Source organism: Lycorma delicatula, chromosome 13, assembly GCF_047948215.1.
Source record: "Lycorma delicatula isolate Av1 chromosome 13, ASM4794821v1, whole genome shotgun sequence".
NCBI lineage: Eukaryota > Metazoa > Arthropoda > Insecta > Hemiptera > Fulgoridae > Lycorma > Lycorma delicatula.
In genome coordinates, this window is record NC_134467.1 from 23911848 (window position 1) to 23933955 (window position 22108).

Genomic DNA, 22108 nt, shown 5'->3' on the forward strand with positions numbered 1-22108 from the left:
CCTTTCAGTAAAGTTTTGAGTTATAGAGGTTACATTTTCCTGCCCCCTTGACTGATATTCTGATGATACTAAGTCTGATGATGATAGTTTCGCTGCTGCCCCAGATAATGGTCCCAGCTGCAGACGATCAGGAATACCTATGTAGCGAGGATGAAAAAATCCCATACGAGGTGTCCCAGATCATATACTAGATCCTGATCATCTAGCAGACGCTCAAACCTGTACCCCATGGTACAGGAGTCATCACCGGGGGGGGTCTTTTCTGCAGTAGACACCCCGTTTCTCAAAATTTTAAAATAGAAGTTGAAACTCAAATGTGTTCCAGCCAGTGAGTTATTAAACAATACTGTTCTACATTTTGCTTAAACTTCATAAAATTACTAGTTTACTTCAGGTTTTTTTAACAGGAATGACTTCTTCAATCAGGTATACTGAAAGATATCCAGGCTTTTGGACATTGGAATAATGCAAAATTTATTACGCTTCATAGGTTAGGTTAGATTAAGTTAGGTTTTTTCTTTTTTTAAAAAGAAAAAACCTAACTACCGGAACTACCGTTAGGTATTGCTTCAGAGGATGAGATGAATGACAGTTCTTGTAGCATAGTATGAAAATGCCATGACTGACTGGGATTCTGACCTGAGACCCCCGATGAAAGGCTGAGATGCTACCACTCGCACCACGAAGATTAAATTAGGTTATGCCCAGATAACTTCATCGGGTTGTTGACCTGGTGTGGTTAAAAAAGTATAGGGTTGGTCTAGTGGTGAATTCATTGCAAATCAGCTGATTTCAAAGTCGAGAATTCTAAGGTTCAAATCCTAATAAAGACAGTTACTTTTATATGGACTTGAATACTAGGTCGTGGATGCTGGTGTTCTTTGGTGATTGGATGTCAATTAACCACACATCTCAGGAATGGTCGACCTGAGACTGTACAACACTACATTTCATTTACATTCATACATATCATCCTCTGAAGTTAATACCGTGCGATGGTTCCAAAAGCTAAACAGAAAAGAGAGAGAGTTTAGGGTAAGATAAGTTTTTATTTTTTTTAAAATGGGGGTGTGTACTTAGAAGATCCACTGATTGTAATCAAAATTAATTGGCATCAGCCACTGCATTTGCAGAAATCATTTTGCCAAATTTCATCCAAATTGGTCTATCCAGTTTTGAGATGTCAAAACAAAAATATCAAAACACCTCAAACTGCAAAGACCCTATTAGCATATTTAGCCTTATTCTGTTTTGACTATACACTGTAACTATGTAGCTGGGAAAGTTACGTAATTGCACAGGTACTTAAATGACTGAAACTTCCCCAAATACATCACACTTCAAAAAAAGCCAGCAATTGAACTTTCAGTTCAATAAATTGAGTATACATTTAACCCCATTTTAATTATATTTAAATCTTTTAATTTTTGAAGTTCAAGATGCTCAACAAAATAAAGCAATAACAAAATTTTTAATAAAAAAAATTATACTACTAAGTAGTGATTTGGTCATTTAAGTAACTATGTGATTAAGTATTTTCGATACTTATACAAGATAAAAAGAAATATTGAAATTCAAGTTTTGAAAATTATATTTTGATGTCAGAAAATTATACATTTTTATTATATTTTAATTAATTGGAGTAGTAAATAGTTTTAATTGCATTAATTTATTATATTTTTTAGGTCATTAAAATATGAAAAACTTGATGACTCTTGTACACCACAATATACTTACGATGAAATGATTAAAGTTGCATTAGACGGTCATCATGGGTCATTAACAAGAGAAAGTTGTGAAATTTTAATGGAAAGGGGTATGGCACCACTTGATGACGGTTCTGGTAAACTAAAGTTCAGTCGTGATCCTCGTTTGAAGGTAATTAAAAATTGTACTTTTTTCTCTTTAATTAATTAATAAATTATTACGCTAACAAATGATTCCTTATCGAATATCAATTATGATTTGTTCATTAGACAAATACCAACTGCAGAATAATTATTATTAATTCAATCACAATGAAACTAACACTACTTTTCAACATAATCCTTGACTACATTATTATGCACTTTTCACATCTTATGGGGTGAGCTTTCTTATTGTAATAGTAAAATATTGTTCACCTTGGGATCCGAGTCATGTACTGTATTTTTGACCTCCCCATTGTTGTTTTCAAACTTTGAGGGACCACATAACATTTTTTGAGGGGACCAAACAAAAAAATCAGATGCTACAAGCTCAGGACTGTAAGGTTAGGTGCGGCAACACCTCCCATCTTGATTTTTAATTAAATTCCCATCTCTTTTGAACAATGGTTATTATCATGTTGAAGAATTACATCTTTTAAAAAGATCTGGAATATTTCCTCATTATTATTGCACTTTATTATTTAACATGTCGCACGGTACTTCTCATTGTTTATTATAGAAATACGAGTTCAAATGTTTTTGTAATTTTGAGTTGACTGTCTTGGAAATGCACCTTCAACATGTTTTGTAGTAATTTACTTATCATGAATTATGGAACAGACAATACCAATAATAGCACTACAAATTTAAGTAATTATCTAAATTTTTATCTGCCTGTCCTTTCATTAATGAAATTTTGAATGAATTTTTTTTTGTTGCGATTGAAATATCATTTATTCAAATCATTGATAAAGAACTGAGATGTAGCTGAAATTGTTAAAATGTGTCGCAAAAATTATGCGTTCTTACAATTTCAGCTTATTCTATAGTTACTAATAATAATAGAAATCATTTAACTACAGAAATCATGGAAGTACAGCATTCTAAGATGAGATTTTTATTTTCTGAAACTGTAAAACCAATCTGAATTCACTCAAAGCAAGATAAAAAATGATTAAATATGCAAATTTTTATATGTGACTCAAACACTTTAAATTACGAAATACAATGTCATTGATTTCAATTCCTTTGGAATTTTTGAAGGAAAAATTTTCAAACTTATTTTATTTTACAGATGTTATTGAGTACAATATATATATACACCAAATTTCATTAAAATAATCCCGGTTTGTTCTTAAGATATAAATTTTAATTAAATAATAAATTATGAACACCAGAAAAATGAAACTTGAAAGGAATTTTTATGTTGAAATCTTTGGTTTATTTTCATGTCCTGAATATTTTCTTAAGTCTCATCAATGCGGCTATAAATATATTTTACGAGGTGCGACAATAAAGTAATGAGACTGATGTGAAAAAAAAATGTTGCTTACTGTTTTAGTCTTGTCTCCTTCAAAGTAGTTCCCCTCTGATTGCACACACTTATTTCAGTGCTTATGCCATTAATGGTAACATTTCTGGAACTCATCTTCTGTAATATCCTCAAAGACCCTCGTCACAGCTTTTTGGACATCTTGTGTTGTTTCAAAATGGTGTCCCTTGACCGCCATTTTGACTCTTGAAAATAGAAAAAAGCCGCACGGAGCGATATCTGGTGAATAAGGTGGCTGTGGTAGTACTGAAATTTGTTTTGAGGTTAAAAATTGCTGTACTGACAGAGCAGTATGGGATGGCGCATTATCATGATGCGGAATCCAATTATCAGCAATGTTGGCACGGACACAAAGAACTCGTTTACGAAGTCTTTCTAAAATTTCTTTGTAGAAATATTGGTTAACTGTTTGTCCAGGAGGCACCCACTCTTTATGAACAATTCCCTTGGAATCGAAGAAGCACACAAGCGTGCATTTCATGTTTGACTTTGACATGCAAGCTTTTTTTGGTCTGGGTGATCCCTTTGAGCACCATTACAAACTTTGGCGTTTTGTCTCTGGATCGTATTGAAAAAACCAACCTTCATCGCCAGTGATAACATAGCTCAACAAATCTGGATTGATTTCCGTTTGCTCTAACAGATCGGCTGCCACATTTTTCTGTGTTTCTCACTGTTGTTGTGTGAGATTTTTGGGGACCATTTTTGCACAAATCTTTCTCATACCAAGATCTTCAGTTAATATTAGACGAACCGTTTCTCGATCGATGTTGAGTTCTTCAATCAGATCATACGATTTCACGCACTCTGGTCAAGTTGACATCTGTCCGTGAGGTGGATGGTCGTCCACTGCGGTCTTCATCTTCAATATTCGTTCTGCCTTCACTAAAAATTTTATGCCACCAAAAAACTTGAGCTCTTGATATAACCTCCTCTCCAAAAGTCTTCTGAAGCTTACCATAAGTTGTCGTGTTTTCACCCAATTTAACGCAAAAAGAAATGGCATACCGTTGCGCAATATTTTGCGGTTTCATTTCTGTGACGAGAGACACAAACACGTTTTCACTTATTACAGCACAACTCACGACTGAGCAGTTGCATCAATGTGCCGCTTGGACTAGAAGTAGCTTATAGACCAAGGTCAAAGACTGTGTGCCTATGCAAGCTGCAGGGTTGCCACATCTTGCAAAGAAAAATCAGTCTCATTACTTTATTGTCGCACCTCGTATATACTTTGTAATAAACAAAACAAAACATTGTAATAAGTTAAACTTAACATTAATTTCCAAGAATCGATTTTCACACCATCCCGTATGGATCTTCGGTTTATATTTAATTCTACAATTACATTATAATGTAATTCTATAAAAATATGTTATTTTATTTTAGGATGTCCTATGCTTTGAAATTTTAAAATTGTATTATGAAGGCACGTGCGAATAATTTTGCTGCCCAGTACTGGAGTGGTGGCATTCACCAGTAAAACATATTACACATGTCCTTACAAGAAAGGACTTCATTTAGTTTCACTTTTTATATTTAATAAATAGCATATCAATCGATCTTTTACAATTGATTTAAAATTAAATCAATTTTTTATTTATTTTTTAATTTTTTTATTTATTCTTGTAAATTATAACCAGTAATCTTTCTTTTTTTTTATTAATTTATTCTATACTTTGTAATACTACTCTGATCAAGTTTTCCCACAGATTCTTTTTCCTTCCAGGGAAATGTTGAAGTACTTTTTTGGTTAATTTTTGGAATAACCTTTTGTTGTGTACTTTATAAATAAACTTATAGAATTATGTTACGATCTGTATAGTTTTTTTTTAACATGTAAATAATAATATTAACATTTTTTTTTGCAGGTATCAGGTTTGGCAATGTTCGCATATGATGAAGTATTAACATATGCGAGCAAAATAAAATGTGAATATCTTAATATAAGAGGAGTACCCGGTTTAAAATTTGAAATACCAGAACTTTACGAACATTGTCTTGACAAAATTAAAGAATCGGCAGCAAAATTTGAATATCATAAAATACCTGGTACACATCATGTACATTTAAATGATCCTTCTGCAGTTGCTGGAATTATTAATGAGTTTTTACGACCTTCGAAAAATTTGAATTCGTTGAATACAATAAGTAATAATCATGAAGATTTAGTTGTTTAGTGATGATGATAATAATGATAATATTAGTCGCTTTAAAAATTAATGATAATTATTATTTTAGTTTTAAAGCAAATATATTTTATTAGATTATATAGTCCAATCAAATTAGATGACATTTTTAAAACGTTTGGAGAGAAAATTCAAAACAAGTAAGCGTTATTCCTTTTGTTATTTTGCAGTTGACAATTTTGTTATATTTACTCATTATTATGAATGATACATTATCAATAATTGTTACCATCTATTGGTAATCAATAAAAATTCAGTACCTGTAGATTATAAATGTTTATTTTTAGTATAACATTTATTGTTATTTAAATATAGATAAATTAAAGATTATATCATTTCTAAAATGATAACAGAATTTTCAGCAATTACAAAAAACTGGATTTCAATCAAATGGGGGGATCTTTCAACAGTTAACATCTGAAGGTACAAAGAAAAAAGTATTAACATGTGTAAATACAAAAAGTCCAATTTATTATTTATGTTTGTGTTTGTTTCAACAATCTAATTTGATAGGATTAATTAGCGATAAGGTATATTTTTGAGATAACATGTATATTATATGAAATATATTAATATGCATAATATATTATATATACATCCCTATACATAATATAACTGTAATTTATTTTGTAAATTTATGTTGATTATTGATAATTTTCTGTACTTATTTTATTTTATAATATTTTTTTAATAATAATCTATATTTAAAATGATATTTATGATTTTTTTTTTGCTTATTTTAATTAATTTATGTAAGTGGTTAATGATTTTAATTTATATTCTTCTTTAAAAGAAAAAATGAAATACTATCTTTTCAGTATTTCTTATGACTTGATGCATGTACATCATCTGAGAAACAGAATAATTAAAATTGCTTTCTATAATAGTAGTGAAAAACAAATGAACATAAGAAGAACAGATTAAAGGTTTTCTTTGTAGGGTTCAGTATGTACTTATTATATATTATTTCATCTAACATACAAACATAACTGAGAATAAAAATGAATTGGAGTGGATGTATTAAACATATTCTGGAGACTGGTTGCATATCACATGTAGATAAAACATACAAACACTACTTATGGTACTGAAATTAATATTTGCATATCATGTAATAGAAATTAATGACAAAATAAAATTTTTAAGATCATTTTGTTAAAAATGATACAATACTACTTCAGTAAAAGATGGCTTAATTAGTTCACCCACTGAATTGGTCTAGTGGTAAACGTGTTTTCCCAAATTAGCTGATTTGGAATTCAAGAGTTCCAGCATTCAAGTCCTAGTAAAAGGCAGTTACTTTTATATGGATTTAAATAATAGATCGTGGATACAGGTGTTCTTTGTTGGTTGGGTTTCAATTAACCACACATCTCAGGAATGGTTGAACTGAGACTGTACAAGAAGACTACACTTCATTTAACTCATATACATATTATCCTTATTCATCCTCTGAAATAATTAGTTCACTTATTTTCCTTAATGAAAGTTAATGCGCATATTTTCCTTAATGAAAGCTGATTTGTAATGCTTAATAATTTGTTTTCAATTTTGTTTTTTCTCAATATTTAAAGATGAACATTACAAAACATATCTTTGAATTATGTATATTAATGAAAAACCATAAAGCTTTCTGCCACTCAATTTTTTTTTTTAATAAGCTACAGGATATTAACATATAAAAAATTTTCTCAGGGTAAATTTTTTATTTAAGTCTCAGGTCATTTGTTGATAATCGTTATAATTAAATCTCAGGTCATTTGCCTCAGGTCATTCGTTGATAATTGTTATAATTAAATCTCAGGTCATTTGTAACAATTATTATAAATAATTGATAATTTATGACTGAACGCAGGGAAAGGAACCTTATCTTCACCAGACAGACTTCTCAGTACAGCTGTTTTTAATGATTGAGGTAAAAAAAATGCTGCTTTTAGGTTACTGCAGAAACTGCTACCTACATTCATTCTAAACAACTATAATTTCATTTATTTCATGTATTACAGCATTAGATAGTGTAAAATGTTTTTTTTTTTTTTTGAACCCTTACACAATATCACCTTACCTTCCCTCATATGATAGAAAAAGCTAGTTCACTGTGCCACAACTAGTAGAGAAATTGTATCAAATTCTACTCCTTTTGGTTTAAACCAACCTGTTATCACAGGAAGTGAAAGCGGAGATATTTTTGTTGGCTTACATATTTTAGAACTAGAAATTTTATGGAAAATTATAAAAAAATCACACAGTTTGGCCATTTTTGTTTTTCCTTTCTTATGAAGTCAAAGGAGTAATTTCTACAAAGAAGTTTGTAGAATTTCCTCCTGTAAAACACACCCTGACAACTAAGACCGAGCCTCAAATGGATTTCCCTGGAGCTGTTCCTTCAACAGGATTATCTTATAAAAGTATCTTTTTTGATCAAATTCATTTGTAGTGTGATGAAGATTGCAAAGATATTTTACATCCTGATCCTGAAAATAGGTCTCCACCTAATTTTTAAACCACACTGTTGTAAGCAACTGCTGAGATTCAGGTACAAGAAGATACAAGTTTCTGCATCCCCACCTCAAAAAAGCACCAGCAATGCAAAACAAAATAATTTTTAATAATAATAGTAAAAATAATAATTTTTTTCTTAAAAATCAATTGTTAATGTATTATCATTACTCAAGTTGTAAATACTAGTTCAACATAAATTCAATCTCTAATTAAAAACTATTATTACTTATTACACTTGCAAGCAGTTTTTGTTGTAACATCCCTACATTTATCTTTTTATTGCTTCAATTGTATGAATCGCAATTAAATTTTGGTAACATCTGAAATCGGCACAAGATTTTCATTCAGATGACTGCAGTTGCTTATGTTCCTGATAATCTGTAGTTGTTATGTTCCTCAAAATATAACAAACCTTTTAGCTTTTACTCAAAACATACTTTTTTGTGAATCCAAATTCAATTGATAGTTTAACAGTCTTTGGAATTCAACAAATTTTATGTGAAATTGTACAGAATTTTGTGTTCTTTCCAGGGATATTAACTTAAATTTTAACAAAGTGAAGATAAGATCCCTTTTCTCACATTTGGAGAACAGATGAAAAATACTTTATTTAAATTTAATAACTTAATTATACTTATGTTAATTAAAAACAAAAGAAAAATGTATGAACATTTTTGAAAATAATTTTTAATACTAAAAATTTTTCCTCTGTGTAATCTGAATTTAATATTACGTTATAATCATTGTTTATAAATTATTAAATATAATTATTTATTGCTTTAAATTATTAAATATAGTTATTTATTGCTTTAACATAAGTAGTGCTGGCACTGCTTAAAAGTTTTTCTTTAGGGTTATTGATGATTGATACAAGATTTTGTATACGTATTCTATACGAAAAATGAGTAAATGTGATTTATTGGTATATGGAAGTTGTTAAATGCTGTATTATAGCAATAAAATATTAATTTTTGATCTACCTCATTTTGCGAGTTTTTATTATGATTATAATAAATTAATTATTTTGATTTATTTTAGTTTTAAGAAATACTACTTCATTGTAAGTATTTAAAACAATATTATTTATAAATAAATACAGAATGTTTCCAAAAAGGTTACAACAAAGTTTTGATAATGTATATTCAAAGTATTTTTTACGATGTAAGACTCAATTAAAAAAGATTAACTACACAAACAGATTTCACAGTAGATGTTTGAAACGATTTCCTCTGAGTTGGTTCCAGTTCACTCATCTATTTTACTCTTATGTAATTTACAGCCACGTTTCATAACATTTGAAATGCCACTTTTAATATTAATTCTCAATTTGACAATTTTATGAAAACCGTTCAGAAATATTATTTAGAACAAAAATTCACTAAAAAATTGTTGATATCAACTGATTGCAGCAGCGTAAAAATCTTTACTTTGCTGTTTGAACCATTCCTGTACCGCTTTTTGACCGCTTTGTTGTCGTCGAACTTCTTGCAGTGTAAAAAGTCTGAGCGATTCAAACAAATGAAAATCAGATGTGGTGAGGTCTGGGCTGTAAGGAGGATATGGCAACACCTTCCAACCCAACTTTTCGAGCATTTCTCCTGTTCTCTGAGCAATGTGGGGGGTGCATTTTGTCATACAAGAGAATCACATCTTTTGAGAGAGCGCCCTGACATTTTCGCCTTATTGTGGGTCTCATTTTTCTATTGGAGCATGTTAGAATAGTATTCACTGTTCATTGTACATTGTTCTTCTAAATAGTCACTAAAAATTGGCCTTGTGAGTCCCAGAAGACCTTGCAACATCACTTAATCGGCTGACGCACGAGTTTTTTTGGTGGGTGAATCCGGATGTTTCCAGTCGAGGCTTTACCATTTGGGTTTAGGCTCAAAATAATGTATCTACATTTTATCGCAGGTAATTATGTGAACTAGAAAGTATTATCTTCCGCTTTAAACCATTTTTTGAGCTCAGAACAAATGTGAATCTGGGTGTCTTTATGGGCTTAAGTCAACTGTCTTGGAATCCATCTCAAACATGTTATTCAATAATTCAGCAGCCATGATTCTTCTTGATTCTCACAAGATTTAAGTACGAAATATGATATTAAATTTATTGGTTGGCTGGAAAAATGTCAAATTAAACACATTTTTTAAAAATTTACAAGAAAAATAAATTTCTATAATAAAACCTGAGTAACAAAAAATAATGGGTGTGAAACACACTAGTATGTGATAGGTTTATTTCAGCTTTATGTAAAACTCTTTAATCTTCAGTACATTGTAATAACAAAAAGAGTAATGTAAAGTTTACTAATATGTATGTTAAACATTCTCATATATGTTGCATCCTTTTTGAAACATACATTACATCTAATAATAATAATCAACATTAACTTATTATAAATTTCAAATATAAAATATAAATAAAATGTATAAAAAAAAAGAATACAAAGCGATATGAAATTTAATAAGATGCCATGAAGTAAAATAGTATAATAGAATTAAATTGTAAAAGTCAAATTAAATTTTAATTTAACATAATATTGTTTGGTACTTACGTATTAATGCCACCGCAGCTACAGCTTTATTTAAAAACAAAGTAGTCAATCGAATTTCGGTGGAAAATGGGCTGATAAAATAAATGTTTATTTTATAAATATAATTTAACCAAACTTAACTTAAGCTCGCTTCGCTCGCTAACCTTGACTAATTAACACCGTAATTTTTTGAGTATTTATTTAATATATTCAGTAATTATTGCAATTTGATTATTTAAATAATAAATAATTGTACGCAGTAACAATTATTTATTATTACTCAAAAAATTACGGTGTTAATTAGTTAAGGTTAAATTGGGTTAAATATAAATAACCATTTATATTCTGTTTTGAATCTGTTTCGGCCCATTTTCCACCGAAATACAGTTGACTACTTTGTTTTTAAATAAAGCTGTAGCTGCGGTAGTGTTAATACGTAAGTACCTATTGTTTAATGAAATGAATGAATTACTTTTTAATGTTAATTAATGGACTATAATTCTTGGGAAGGACAATAAACTAACATGTCGAAACATGTTGGATAACATGTTCACAGATAAGTTTTAAGAATAATAATGTGGTCCATAATAGTAAAATAAAATGTAAGCTGTTCTTACAAAATTACTTTATTATAAAAAAATGTAGTAAAGTACTTCAGTTAGGAACAGTTATTTCAAAAAAAAAAAATATTTTTATATTGATGAGTAAAAAAACATCCGTAGAAATAAAAAAAAAAACTCCTGTTAATACTTATTTCTTTAGAGAAATTGCCAAAAAGTTAAACAGTGTTATTGACATTATAAAATGAAAAAAAACTAGCGTTTCTTTTTTTTTAAATGGTACTGCTTTAATAAATAAATAACATTTAAATAAATTAAATATAATATGTAATAAATATTAGATATTAATAATAACCCCATATTAAAGAGAATTTTTTTTGGCATGTGTTTTTTAATTTTTAATATTTATCTCTTGTAACTAAATAAGCAAAAAAACTTGTTCTGAAGGTAGGTGGTGGCTGGATTTTTATAACTACATAATCTTAATACCAACCAACTGGAGGAATGTAGTGCAGAAATTTGTAGTATATGTAAAATGCCATACCTGATGAAAATATTATCTGAAATGTAGATAAAGGAATAATTTGATAAGAATTTTATTGTAGAGGTGTGGAAATTATTAATTATTTATCGGTTACTAATAAAAACAGACAAAATACAGTGAAATTACACCAAATATAATTCTGGTGAATTTGCTACTTCCTGAAATGTTACAGGAATTGTGCAATCGTTAAGATGTAAGAAAAAAAGTTATTTTTTTAATAACAAGGCAACATATCAATGATTTGTAAAACGTTTATATGATCGATAAGTCTAATGTGATAATAAAAATAAGAAAATAAGTGGCCTAGATATATTATTTTTATAATTTTAATATACAGATATTTATATTACTAATAATTAATATGTTAAATTTAATGTAATAATAAAGTATCATTTTTATCAATTTTATTTATATAATTAGCTTATAAAACTTGTTTTATTATTTTACATAAGTTTGTATTTGAATCAGAAAACAGCCCAAAAATAAAGGATATTTAAATAAAGTGGTTTGACATAAAAATGATTAAAGCAAGAATGGTATCTTATGTTATAAAATGTTGTAGAAAATAAAGATTTCAGTGTAGGAGATATTTTTAAGAGATTAAGTTCGGAATATTGAACAGATAATCTAAAGATTAAAATTAAAAAAAATATGACATGAAGATTAATTTTACAAAAAAAATTAACTATTAACATAGGAGTCGGTAAGCTCAATTAATATGGCAACTAGGGTTTATAATAAGACACACTAGGTTATTTTAGGTTATTGAAGCAATTAAAATGCATATTATACCAATGTGAGAAGTTGCCTTGAGTACATTGTATAAATATGGACTGCGTTTACCAATTATTTGATGCACCTTTTAGAGTAAATGCAAGACAGGTTTCTTTTAATGAATTTTGTTCCTGTAGTTTATGTCTAACTTAAGCGCAGTGTTAAATGTCAGGCCTCTTAAATGTCAGTTATTGCAATTATTAATGCTGTATAAGAGTAATAAATTGTCAGTCTTATTATAAAAAGATTAGTATTTTATGAGCCTAAGTTAACTTTATATATATATATATATATACGAGGGTTATTTTTTTTTCAAGGTCCGATCGGTCACGAAATTAAAACCACAGTGAAAATAAAAAATTTTTTATTTGTAATAAGTGCTTACATAGTCGCCATTCCGATTTAGACATTTGTCATAGCGTGGTACCAACTTTCCAATACCTTTGTCATAGAATGGAGCCACCTGTGTTTTCAGCCATGTTTCTACGCTGGTCTGCAGCTCGATATCTGTGCCAAAATGTTGTCCTCCTAGCCAGCGTTTCATGTGAGCAAAGAGGTGAAAATCGGATGGAGCCAAGTCCGGGCTGTATGGTGGGTGATCAAACACTTCCCGATGAAAATGCTGCAGGAGCTTCTTTGTTACAAGTGCAGTGTGCGGCCGAGCATTGTCAGTTTATCATTGTCCTGCTTTAAAGTTCGTGCACCATTGTCGCATTTTGCTGCCACTCATTGAAGTTTCACCATACACATTACTTATTCGTCTATGAATTTCAGCTGCATTACACCCTTCAGCCTGAAGAAATCAAATTACCGCACGCACTTCACACTTGGCGGGAGATGCTATTGTTGTAGACATGTTTACGTGCTAGCTGCGTGTTCAGAACTAAACGAAGTGATGCGGCGTGATTGAAGACCATACTAGAGATGCTGTGCAACACATATGTGCAAAGGTTCATCCAATTTTTGCAAGGGTTTTTATTTTGTGATCGATCGGACCTCTATATATATATATATATATATATATAGACATATTTTTCTTTCTTTATTCCTATATCCTGTAATTTGTATTGTGTAAATTCTGCTCTTAAAATTATTCAGTATCATGAACTTAATTAATAGGAATAATCTGTTAATTGATAATTTGTATACAGAAATGGGTGTTTAGAAGTGCGTTTTTTTCATCCATCTATTTGTTTGTATATATTATTTTTTCTGTAAGTACTTTAGAGAGAATCTATTCTATTGTTTAATGTTAAGAAGGTATATTTGGGTTGATGCCTGTTACCTTCATCTACAGTTATTTGGAAATAAATATCTGTACAAAAGAAGAAAAAAATTAAACATGCAATTTATTGAAATATACAAGCGCATTTTTATAATGTTAAGAAAATATTTCTATAAGGAAAATTAAATAAAAACAAAAATAGCAATGCTTAAAGAAATATTTAACACAAAAAAAAAACAGTTATTTGTAGTAAGATTGCAGTAAAACCTGAAAATAAACATCGTATGAAATGTTTCAGATGTGAAACATGAATACTGAAGAATAGGTATAAAGAAAAACTGGAGGTATTTAAAATGCAGATATGGACAAGATTGGAAATATTTGAATGGGTAAGCATAGTCCAGAATAAAAAAGTAATTAGAAGAGTGAACAAAAATATAAAATTAATTGGAAAATTTCTCAATACACTTAGAAAGCTAATTGGGTAATACATATCATAAAAGAAGAAAGATTGATTAAAATTATGTTTGAAGGATTAGATAAAAAAAAGGGTAGAAAAATTTATAGATGTCAAATGAAAAAAATAAACTTTTGGGAAGTTGAAAGTTTAGTTGGAAATAGAAGAGAATACAGATGGACATGGTGCAAGGACCTGCCTTTGGGCATCAATATAATTTGATGAAAAATGTCAAGCCAAATACAGGAATTGAGTCAGAGACCTTTGGAATATAGATAGTTGCTTTATCAACTGAGCTATCAAGATAATTTTTATATAATTACTGATATATCCAGCATCATTTGAGACCAAATCACATTAAAAAAACCCAAACTGTTTGATTTACTCATTTCTGGATTACAGAATACTGAAAATTTGCAAAGTTCTAGGAGTTTTTTTGGAAATATAAGTAAAAAAAATTATTTATTTACAATATCCCAAAGAGTTAAATAAAAAAAAAAGCTGGCAAAGTATTGCATGATTTTCCCAGCTATTAATAATAAAGATTAAAAGAGTTAGAGCCAAAAAAACAAAAAATATATATATTTTTTTTTAGAGATGGTTGTAAATTTTAAGAAAATGTTTTCTAAAATTATCTTTCTAACATCCCTTTTTATAAGGGCTAAAACAATAATGTAAAAATTTTCAAAAATTTCATTTGTGTTAAGGTCTGGAGTATATATAATTTAAAAAAATTGTTGACACATCATGATAGCTCTATATATGAAATATAAACTATTAAAAAAATTTAGAATTTATTTAAACCGAAGGTAGATAAAGCAAAAGAACAAAAAACATGTATTTCAGTTTTAAGAAACGGGTTGATTTTTTTGGAAATTTTTTTTATCTATAAATGCATTGTAGGTATAAATTGGCTTTAATAAAGTTTTCTCACTTTCTGAAGAAAATCAAAATTTGTGTTTTTTAATGATATCTTCCTACCCTCTTAACAGATTTTGAAAAAGGATTAATATGATCAATGCCCCATATAAAGATATGAGCCAAATTTGAAGAAAATCAGTATGGTCCTGAAATTTAAAACCAAAAGCAGTGCGACACACATACATACATTTGGTCTAGATGAACTAGTTGGACCTTAAAACATAAAGATTTATAAAATACCAGATACCTCATTTTTGACTTGATCACCATACTTTCCCTTTTAATATAGCTATTCCAGCTATACTCATAAAAAAAAGGAATACTTAAATCAAAATGCAATGGGAACTTAAAACTTCACAAGGATGTTACTCTTAAGTTATAAACTATTATTAAAAAAGGAGAGATTTTCCTCACTCATATCTGAGGATTGTAACAAAATTTATATTAACATCATTTAGTCCAACAATATTTAAGGGTATTTTAATTAATTAAAAATCTGCAAATTTCCCTTTGAAAAGCCTCTGAAAGGTTAATCTTTAAAGTTTAAACATAATTATACTCTCTGATTTTCTTCAAATTCTAATATTTTATATGCTGTATTAAAAATGAGATTCTTATTTTTCATCATAATAATGATAAAATTTATCTATGAAAGTAACTCCAATTCAAAAAAAATTCCTTTTGGCACACTGGAAGGCGGAGATAGAGTTTACCAGTGCTAAGTAGGGGATAAAAAAAATGTTCATCTTAAAGTTAAGAAAAACTTCAAATTAACTCAATATGACAGTAGTTGCATGTAAAAAAATGTTCACATGTTTATCATACGACAAGCTTGTCGTATTTTGGTAATCTCTTGCTGTAAGGGTTGGTCATATCAAAAATTGTTTCAGACAAAAGTTTTAGAGCAAATTGTTTTAATGTTTAGAGCACTAATGACCGACCACCTTAAACCGATTTGATACTGTGCCTATTAAGGAAGGTATGATTTTTTGTCTTCGAAATCCCATTTTTTCAACTCCCTGGTGATAAAAAAAAACTTTACTTATATGTTTTAGGCCCTTATCCACAAAGAATAGTAGGAACTTTAAACCAATTTGATAGCCCCCCCCCATGTTCCAATTTTGGTTGTTAACAAACACGACCAAGATTTTGGTACGAGTTATTATTTTTAAGGAACAATTTGAAAGTGATTGGTGAAAATTACAGCAGTTATCGTGTCCGCAAGAAAGTGAAATATATATATAAACTTGTGAATATATATATAAACTGTAGTTTTGAGGTCTGGGGAATGTGAAATGCTATGTCAAAATTTTCCAGAAGTTGAATCATGGTACCTATTACAATAGGTAGCTTTCTTATGAAATCTACCTAAAAATAGGCGTTTCCCTTTAATTATCCATAAAAAAGTTGAATTATAAAAAGCATATTTTCCATGTATATTTTTAGAATATTTAGTAGAAACTAACAATTTGACATTGGTACTGTTAAAAAAAAAATATATATATATATATTATGATTAATCTTCTTTAATAGTTATTAAGACAGGTGAAATTAGATAAAGGGGTTTTACATTAATTTTGTATTTCAGAAGTGTTTGAGGTATTTCAATTTGAAGTGATATACCAAAGTAATAAATCTACATAAATAGAGAAGAAAGCCATTAGTGATTCTTTTATATAACTTATGTAAAAAAAAAACATTTACGAATATGATGCTAAATGATTTGATTAAAAAAAAACACAGTATGAAATACTAGTGTGGATGTCATAATCTCTATGGTATAATGGTAATATTTATATCTTTGACCTATTAAGTTCTAATTTTGAATCCTGGTCATACTTTACATATTCACATTCCATACAATTTTAATTATGTAAAAAGAAAAGATTTCTTTAACTGATAATCATAATATACTAGATGAATTAAATAATTAATACTTATGACTTGTTTAGCACGCTGCATTATAAGTATTTTGTAAGCTGATTAAGTAGTTTAAATCTATGCAAAAATGCACTTTGCAGAAAATAAAATTTATTATTGAATTGCTTTTAATCAATAATACAAATAGCAAAAATATTAGATATATATGATACAGTAATACAATCTTGGTTTAATTTTTAAATAACATTGTATATTTAAAAATAATTAAAGTAGTAAATGTAATAAATATATAAAAATATTATTTATAAATGTATAAATAATAAATAAATATAATTATTTAATAAGTAGTATTAAATAATTAATGGTAGTAGTAGATTTTCTTTATGAAAATACTATAATACAATTATACATGGAATGTTTTACTCTTGATAAAATAATTTAATTATATTGCATTAAAAAAAAATTATAAAATATTAAATATTATATAGTTTTATGTAATGTTATAAACTACAATATAATAATAATTATTATGGCACAGTAAAATAATAAAATGTTTAATCAAAATAATAAATATATAAGATATGTTTAAAATATTTGTTTTATTTATTAAAATTTTTAATTTTAGCGATTAAACAGGACCAATTTATTATACATCACTTGAATCCATTAGTGAATGTAAGCATATTTTATGTGATAATTTAATTCTTGAAAAAAAAATCTGTTAGTGGTGCCTGGTTGATTATTTAACTGGAATCATGTGAGAATTTTAATAGATGTACAGTATGATAAAAAAATACAAGAACTTTTTTAATATTTCTTGCTATCTTTTCAACTGAGTTCATATTTCTCCGATGTGATGGTAGCACTATATTTAATTTATATCAATATTTTCAGCCACATTAGATATGCAGTTCAAATTTGGCAGTTGAGCAATTAGGAAGATATTTTTTTATGATAGGTGATTATTTTATTTGAAAATAACAGAGCACAAAGGATTTGCATTAAAATTTCAGTTAAATGGTGAAAATGTTCGAGAATTTTTTTTTGTGAAAATGATATGTCAAAAACCAAAGTTTTACGAGTGATGCAAACAATTTCAAGAAGGCCATGAAGATGATAAAAGGGTTGGATGTTTTTAATACATGAACTGATAATAATTTCGATAAAATAAGTGACATTGTGATAAATAATCATAGAATTATAACTTTAAACGAAGTTATTAAGAAGAGTTAGGAATTTTTTTACTTGTGAAAGACATTTTGGTTATGAAATGAATTCTAATAGCAAAATTTGTTTGAAAACTGTTGAATTCACAAAAAAAAAAGCAACATTACAGAACTAATGTTAGTCACGACATAGCTGATGACTCAGAATTACTCGCAACATGTCATAAGCGGTGATGAAATGTGGGTGTACAGTTATGATAACTGAAATGAAGGTCCAATCATCATCTAAATTGAATCTTCCTGAAGAATTATGACAAAAAAGTACTCTAAGATTGATAAAATATTAGGTTTTCCTTATTGTTTTTTCAAATACATCCATTATGAATTCTTAAAATTACTTAACAATTTTTTGCCGCTTACATGATGCAATCTGAAGAAGAGAAACATAATAAATAAGGGCAAAAAGTCTTGGATTTCACACCGTGTAATATTCTTGCTCACACTTTACTATTAATTTGTGATTATTTAGTCAAAAATATAACTCCATAGTGATGCAGCCTCCATATTTTCCAAACATGGTACCTTGCAACTTTTTTTGTTTCGACTGATTAAGAGAAAATTTGTGATTATAGATGAAATAAAGAAAAAAATTGTTCAGTGAACTTAAAGCTACACTGGCATCTGTCACATATCTATATCTTATTCAGTTAGCTTACAGAGATCAAGTAAACAGATTGTGCGTATTAGTGTTCAGGCAGCCGATTCACAAGCATCTACTGCAAATCCTGATGCATATAAAAGAAACTATGCAACATTAATATTCAGCAACCATGTGCTATTATATTTTACAAAAATTATATAAAAATTTAAAATTTTAAGAAATTAAGACATTTTTGAGTTTTCTAAGAGTTATGAAATTGTCAATTGACCACAAACAATAAAAAGTTCACTAATATCTTAGATTAAATTTCTATGATAATAAACAAATTATAAATTCAAATCAGTTTTCATCATCTGATTGCAAGAAATCCATAATGCTGTCAGTATTAAGAGGTACAATGGGAGGCTCAGTTTTGTTTACTGTTGTATTATCTAATTTCCTATAATTTGGTTCAATATTATTCATTACATGTTTTATACCATTTTTTCATAACTACTGACCTGTTTTATCGCTGGCTTTTAAGCATAAATTTTTAACATCATATATTGTAAAAGCAGTATTTTCTGACGCTAGTAACTTAAGACTTGTCCCCAAATTAACTCAATTGGGTTGAATACGCAGTGATATAAGGAGGTAATTGAAGCACAGTTTTGCTACTAGATCTTGCTAACTCATCAATTTTAAACACAATAAAATTACTTTTAGTACATGAAACCCTATAAATAACTGGATCTTAAGTTCATCCCCTTCAAAAATCATTCATTTTAAACTAAGCCACATGTTGATATTCTTTTTCTAAGACAGCTGAAATGTTTTCTCTTTTCCATGAATGATAAGGAGCATTATCTAAGACAATAAACAAGTTAACTTACAGAGAAGGTAACTCCACTAAACCATTTCTCAGTACATGAAATTGACTACCTTTATATGAATCACGATTTTATCAAAATTATCAACTTTTTTTTTAAATTGACCTGCGGGGTGCACTTTTTTTGAGAAAATCATAATTTATTATTAGCAGATTCTTACTCGCGAATCACCTTTTACACTATACTGAAGCAGCACAACTTCTATGTTAGCAGTTTGTAAACTATATCCGAAATCAATGCCATCGGGTTACTCTGTAATTCACTTTTATAAGCATTTATAATGATGTGTTTTTCCATACGACTTGGGGTTATTTTCACAGTCTTTTTTCCAGAGGAGATATCAATAATTGTGCATTATTATCAGTTGAATCTGTATCAAATATGATGTCAAAATAATAGTATAACTGAAGTCATACAGACACAAATTTAGGAATAAACTACACTCACGTTCCAGTAAACTTAAAATAATTGCATTATATTAACCTTAACTAACATTAGAATAAATAAATAAGTAACAGAAACACAAAAATTGAACATGAGAACAAGAGTGATCATATGAATAGATCAAGGATTTTAATAGAACTGAGAAGACATGACATTATATAAAGGTTTGATTATAGTGTTATATATATATATATATATATATTTGGCAGTGTTGTGAATTGGCACTGTTACAAGAAACTTCATTCAGCAGAATCATGATCAAGTCACTAACACAAATAACACTAACACAATGTTTGTTTATTCTTCACTCCATAAGCTAACTGAATATAGTACAGGAGACTACTTTGAAGGTAACACTATCAATATAGAAGAATAGATCACACCTCATTTATGTAAACAGCACACCCATACAGCTGTTCATTAGTTATGTGCTACTGCAATAATAATAAAAAATTATTACACGTAATAATTTGGTTGGTGTAATTTTACACGGTGTAAAAGATAAGTACTGAATTTAAAGAACAATGTCAAAATCAAATTTGTGTGGAAATCTGGTAAACCTGCTAGTGAAATTATTAAAAGTGACATATAGTAGTATGAGTGCTCTGAAGAACTCAAATATCTTTTAGTGTTATAAGAGATTAAAAAATTGATGCGAAGGTATGAATGAAAACTCTATAAATGAACTGCCAAGAAGAAAAATAAATACAGATTTACAGAATGCCAGATTTCATACAATGATAAAGATGCATTTAATGACTGATAAAAGATTTATGGGATTCTGTTAAGAATAAAAGACTCGTAATTACATCTAAAAACGATTACCTTATCATGACAATGTACCAAACTAATTGTGCATTCATTGTAAAATGGTTTATGATCAAAAAATCTATATAAGTTAAAAGTTATTCACTTATCACCACCCTCATAATGAATTCTGGCTGTAACTAAAATTAAAGACTATATTACAAGGATGAAAAGTTCCTTACATCAGTCTAAAATAATGTAACAAAAAATTCAAAAGTATTCCAAAAAAAGAAGAGAATTCCAACTAACTCTATTTCCAGAAGAGGGAATATCATCTAAACCAGTTTATAGATTACCAAGGGAAGTACTTAGAAAGTGAGAGTAGACAGGCGATATAATAAGAAATATTTATTTTTTAAAAGTGCATTCGGAGAATTAAATTAAGATACTTTTATGTCACCTTCTATGAATCATGAGGGAGCTAGAGTGCTCAGTGATACAGAGTAGCTGGACCAAAGGTGCAACCATATCGAAGAGGTGTCTGTTTTAAAAGTGCATTCGGAGAATTAAATTAAGATACTTTTATGTCACCTTCTATGAATCATGAGGGAGCTAGAGTGCTCAGTGATACAGAGTAGCTGGACCAAAGGTGCAACCATATCGAAGAGGTGTCTGTTGAGAGCCAGACTAAGGAATGATTCCTGAAACAGGGCAGTAGCTCTTTCAGTAGTTAAGGGCGTAGGTCAGGATAACTTAAACGGCCATATCAACATCACTCAATCCTCTGAGTACTGCACAGCTGAAAGCAATGGAAAATTACAGTTGCTTTTTTCCAAGAAAATGTAGCTTTCTGCATTTTCATATAACAAAAATGGAGGCGCCTTCCTTGGTAAGATATTCCAGAGGTAAACAAGTCCTCCATTCAGATCTCCAGGTGGGGACTACTAAAGAAGGGGTCACCAGAAATAAAAAAATAACATTGTACGGGTCGGAACGTGGAATGTTAGAAAACAAATTGTTAGGATGTAGGATATAACCCATCGGGTTGGTCTAGTGGTTAACGCATCTTCCCAAATCAGCTGATTTGGAAAGTCGAGAGTTACAGCGTTCAAGTCCTAGTAAAGCCAGTTATTTTTACACGGATTTGAATACTAGATCGTGGATACCGGTGTTCTTTGGTGGTTGGGTTTCAATTAACCACACATCTCAGGAATGGTCGAACTGAGAATGTACAAGACTACACTTCATTTACACTCACATATACATCCTCATTCATCCTCTGAAGAATTATCTAAACGGTAGTTACTGGAGGCTAAACAGGAAAAAAGAGAGGATGTAGGATATAGGGGGTATACCGAAATGAAATGACTAGCACTAGGTAGGGAATCTTGG

At 29.0% G+C, this 22108-nt stretch overlaps 2 protein-coding genes across 4 annotated transcripts in view; one reads left to right on the forward strand and one right to left on the reverse strand.

Annotated features, from left to right (window-relative positions):
- Positions 1–16651, forward strand: part of LOC142333941 (putative serine hydrolase) — a 60292-nt gene extending 43641 nt beyond the window's left edge. For both annotated transcript variants that reach the window (XM_075381569.1, XM_075381570.1), the window contains exons 5-6: positions 1686–1878; positions 5112–16651. In XM_075381569.1, the coding sequence (XP_075237684.1) occupies positions 1686–1878; positions 5112–5420 (502 nt within the window). In that variant the 3' untranslated portion in view covers positions 5421–16651. The remainder of the gene's footprint in view (positions 1–1685; positions 1879–5111) is intronic.
- LOC142334157 (transmembrane protein 107-like) overlaps positions 1–22108 on the reverse strand; it is a 373793-nt gene that overhangs the window by 140789 nt on the left and 210896 nt on the right. The window lies entirely within an intron of this gene.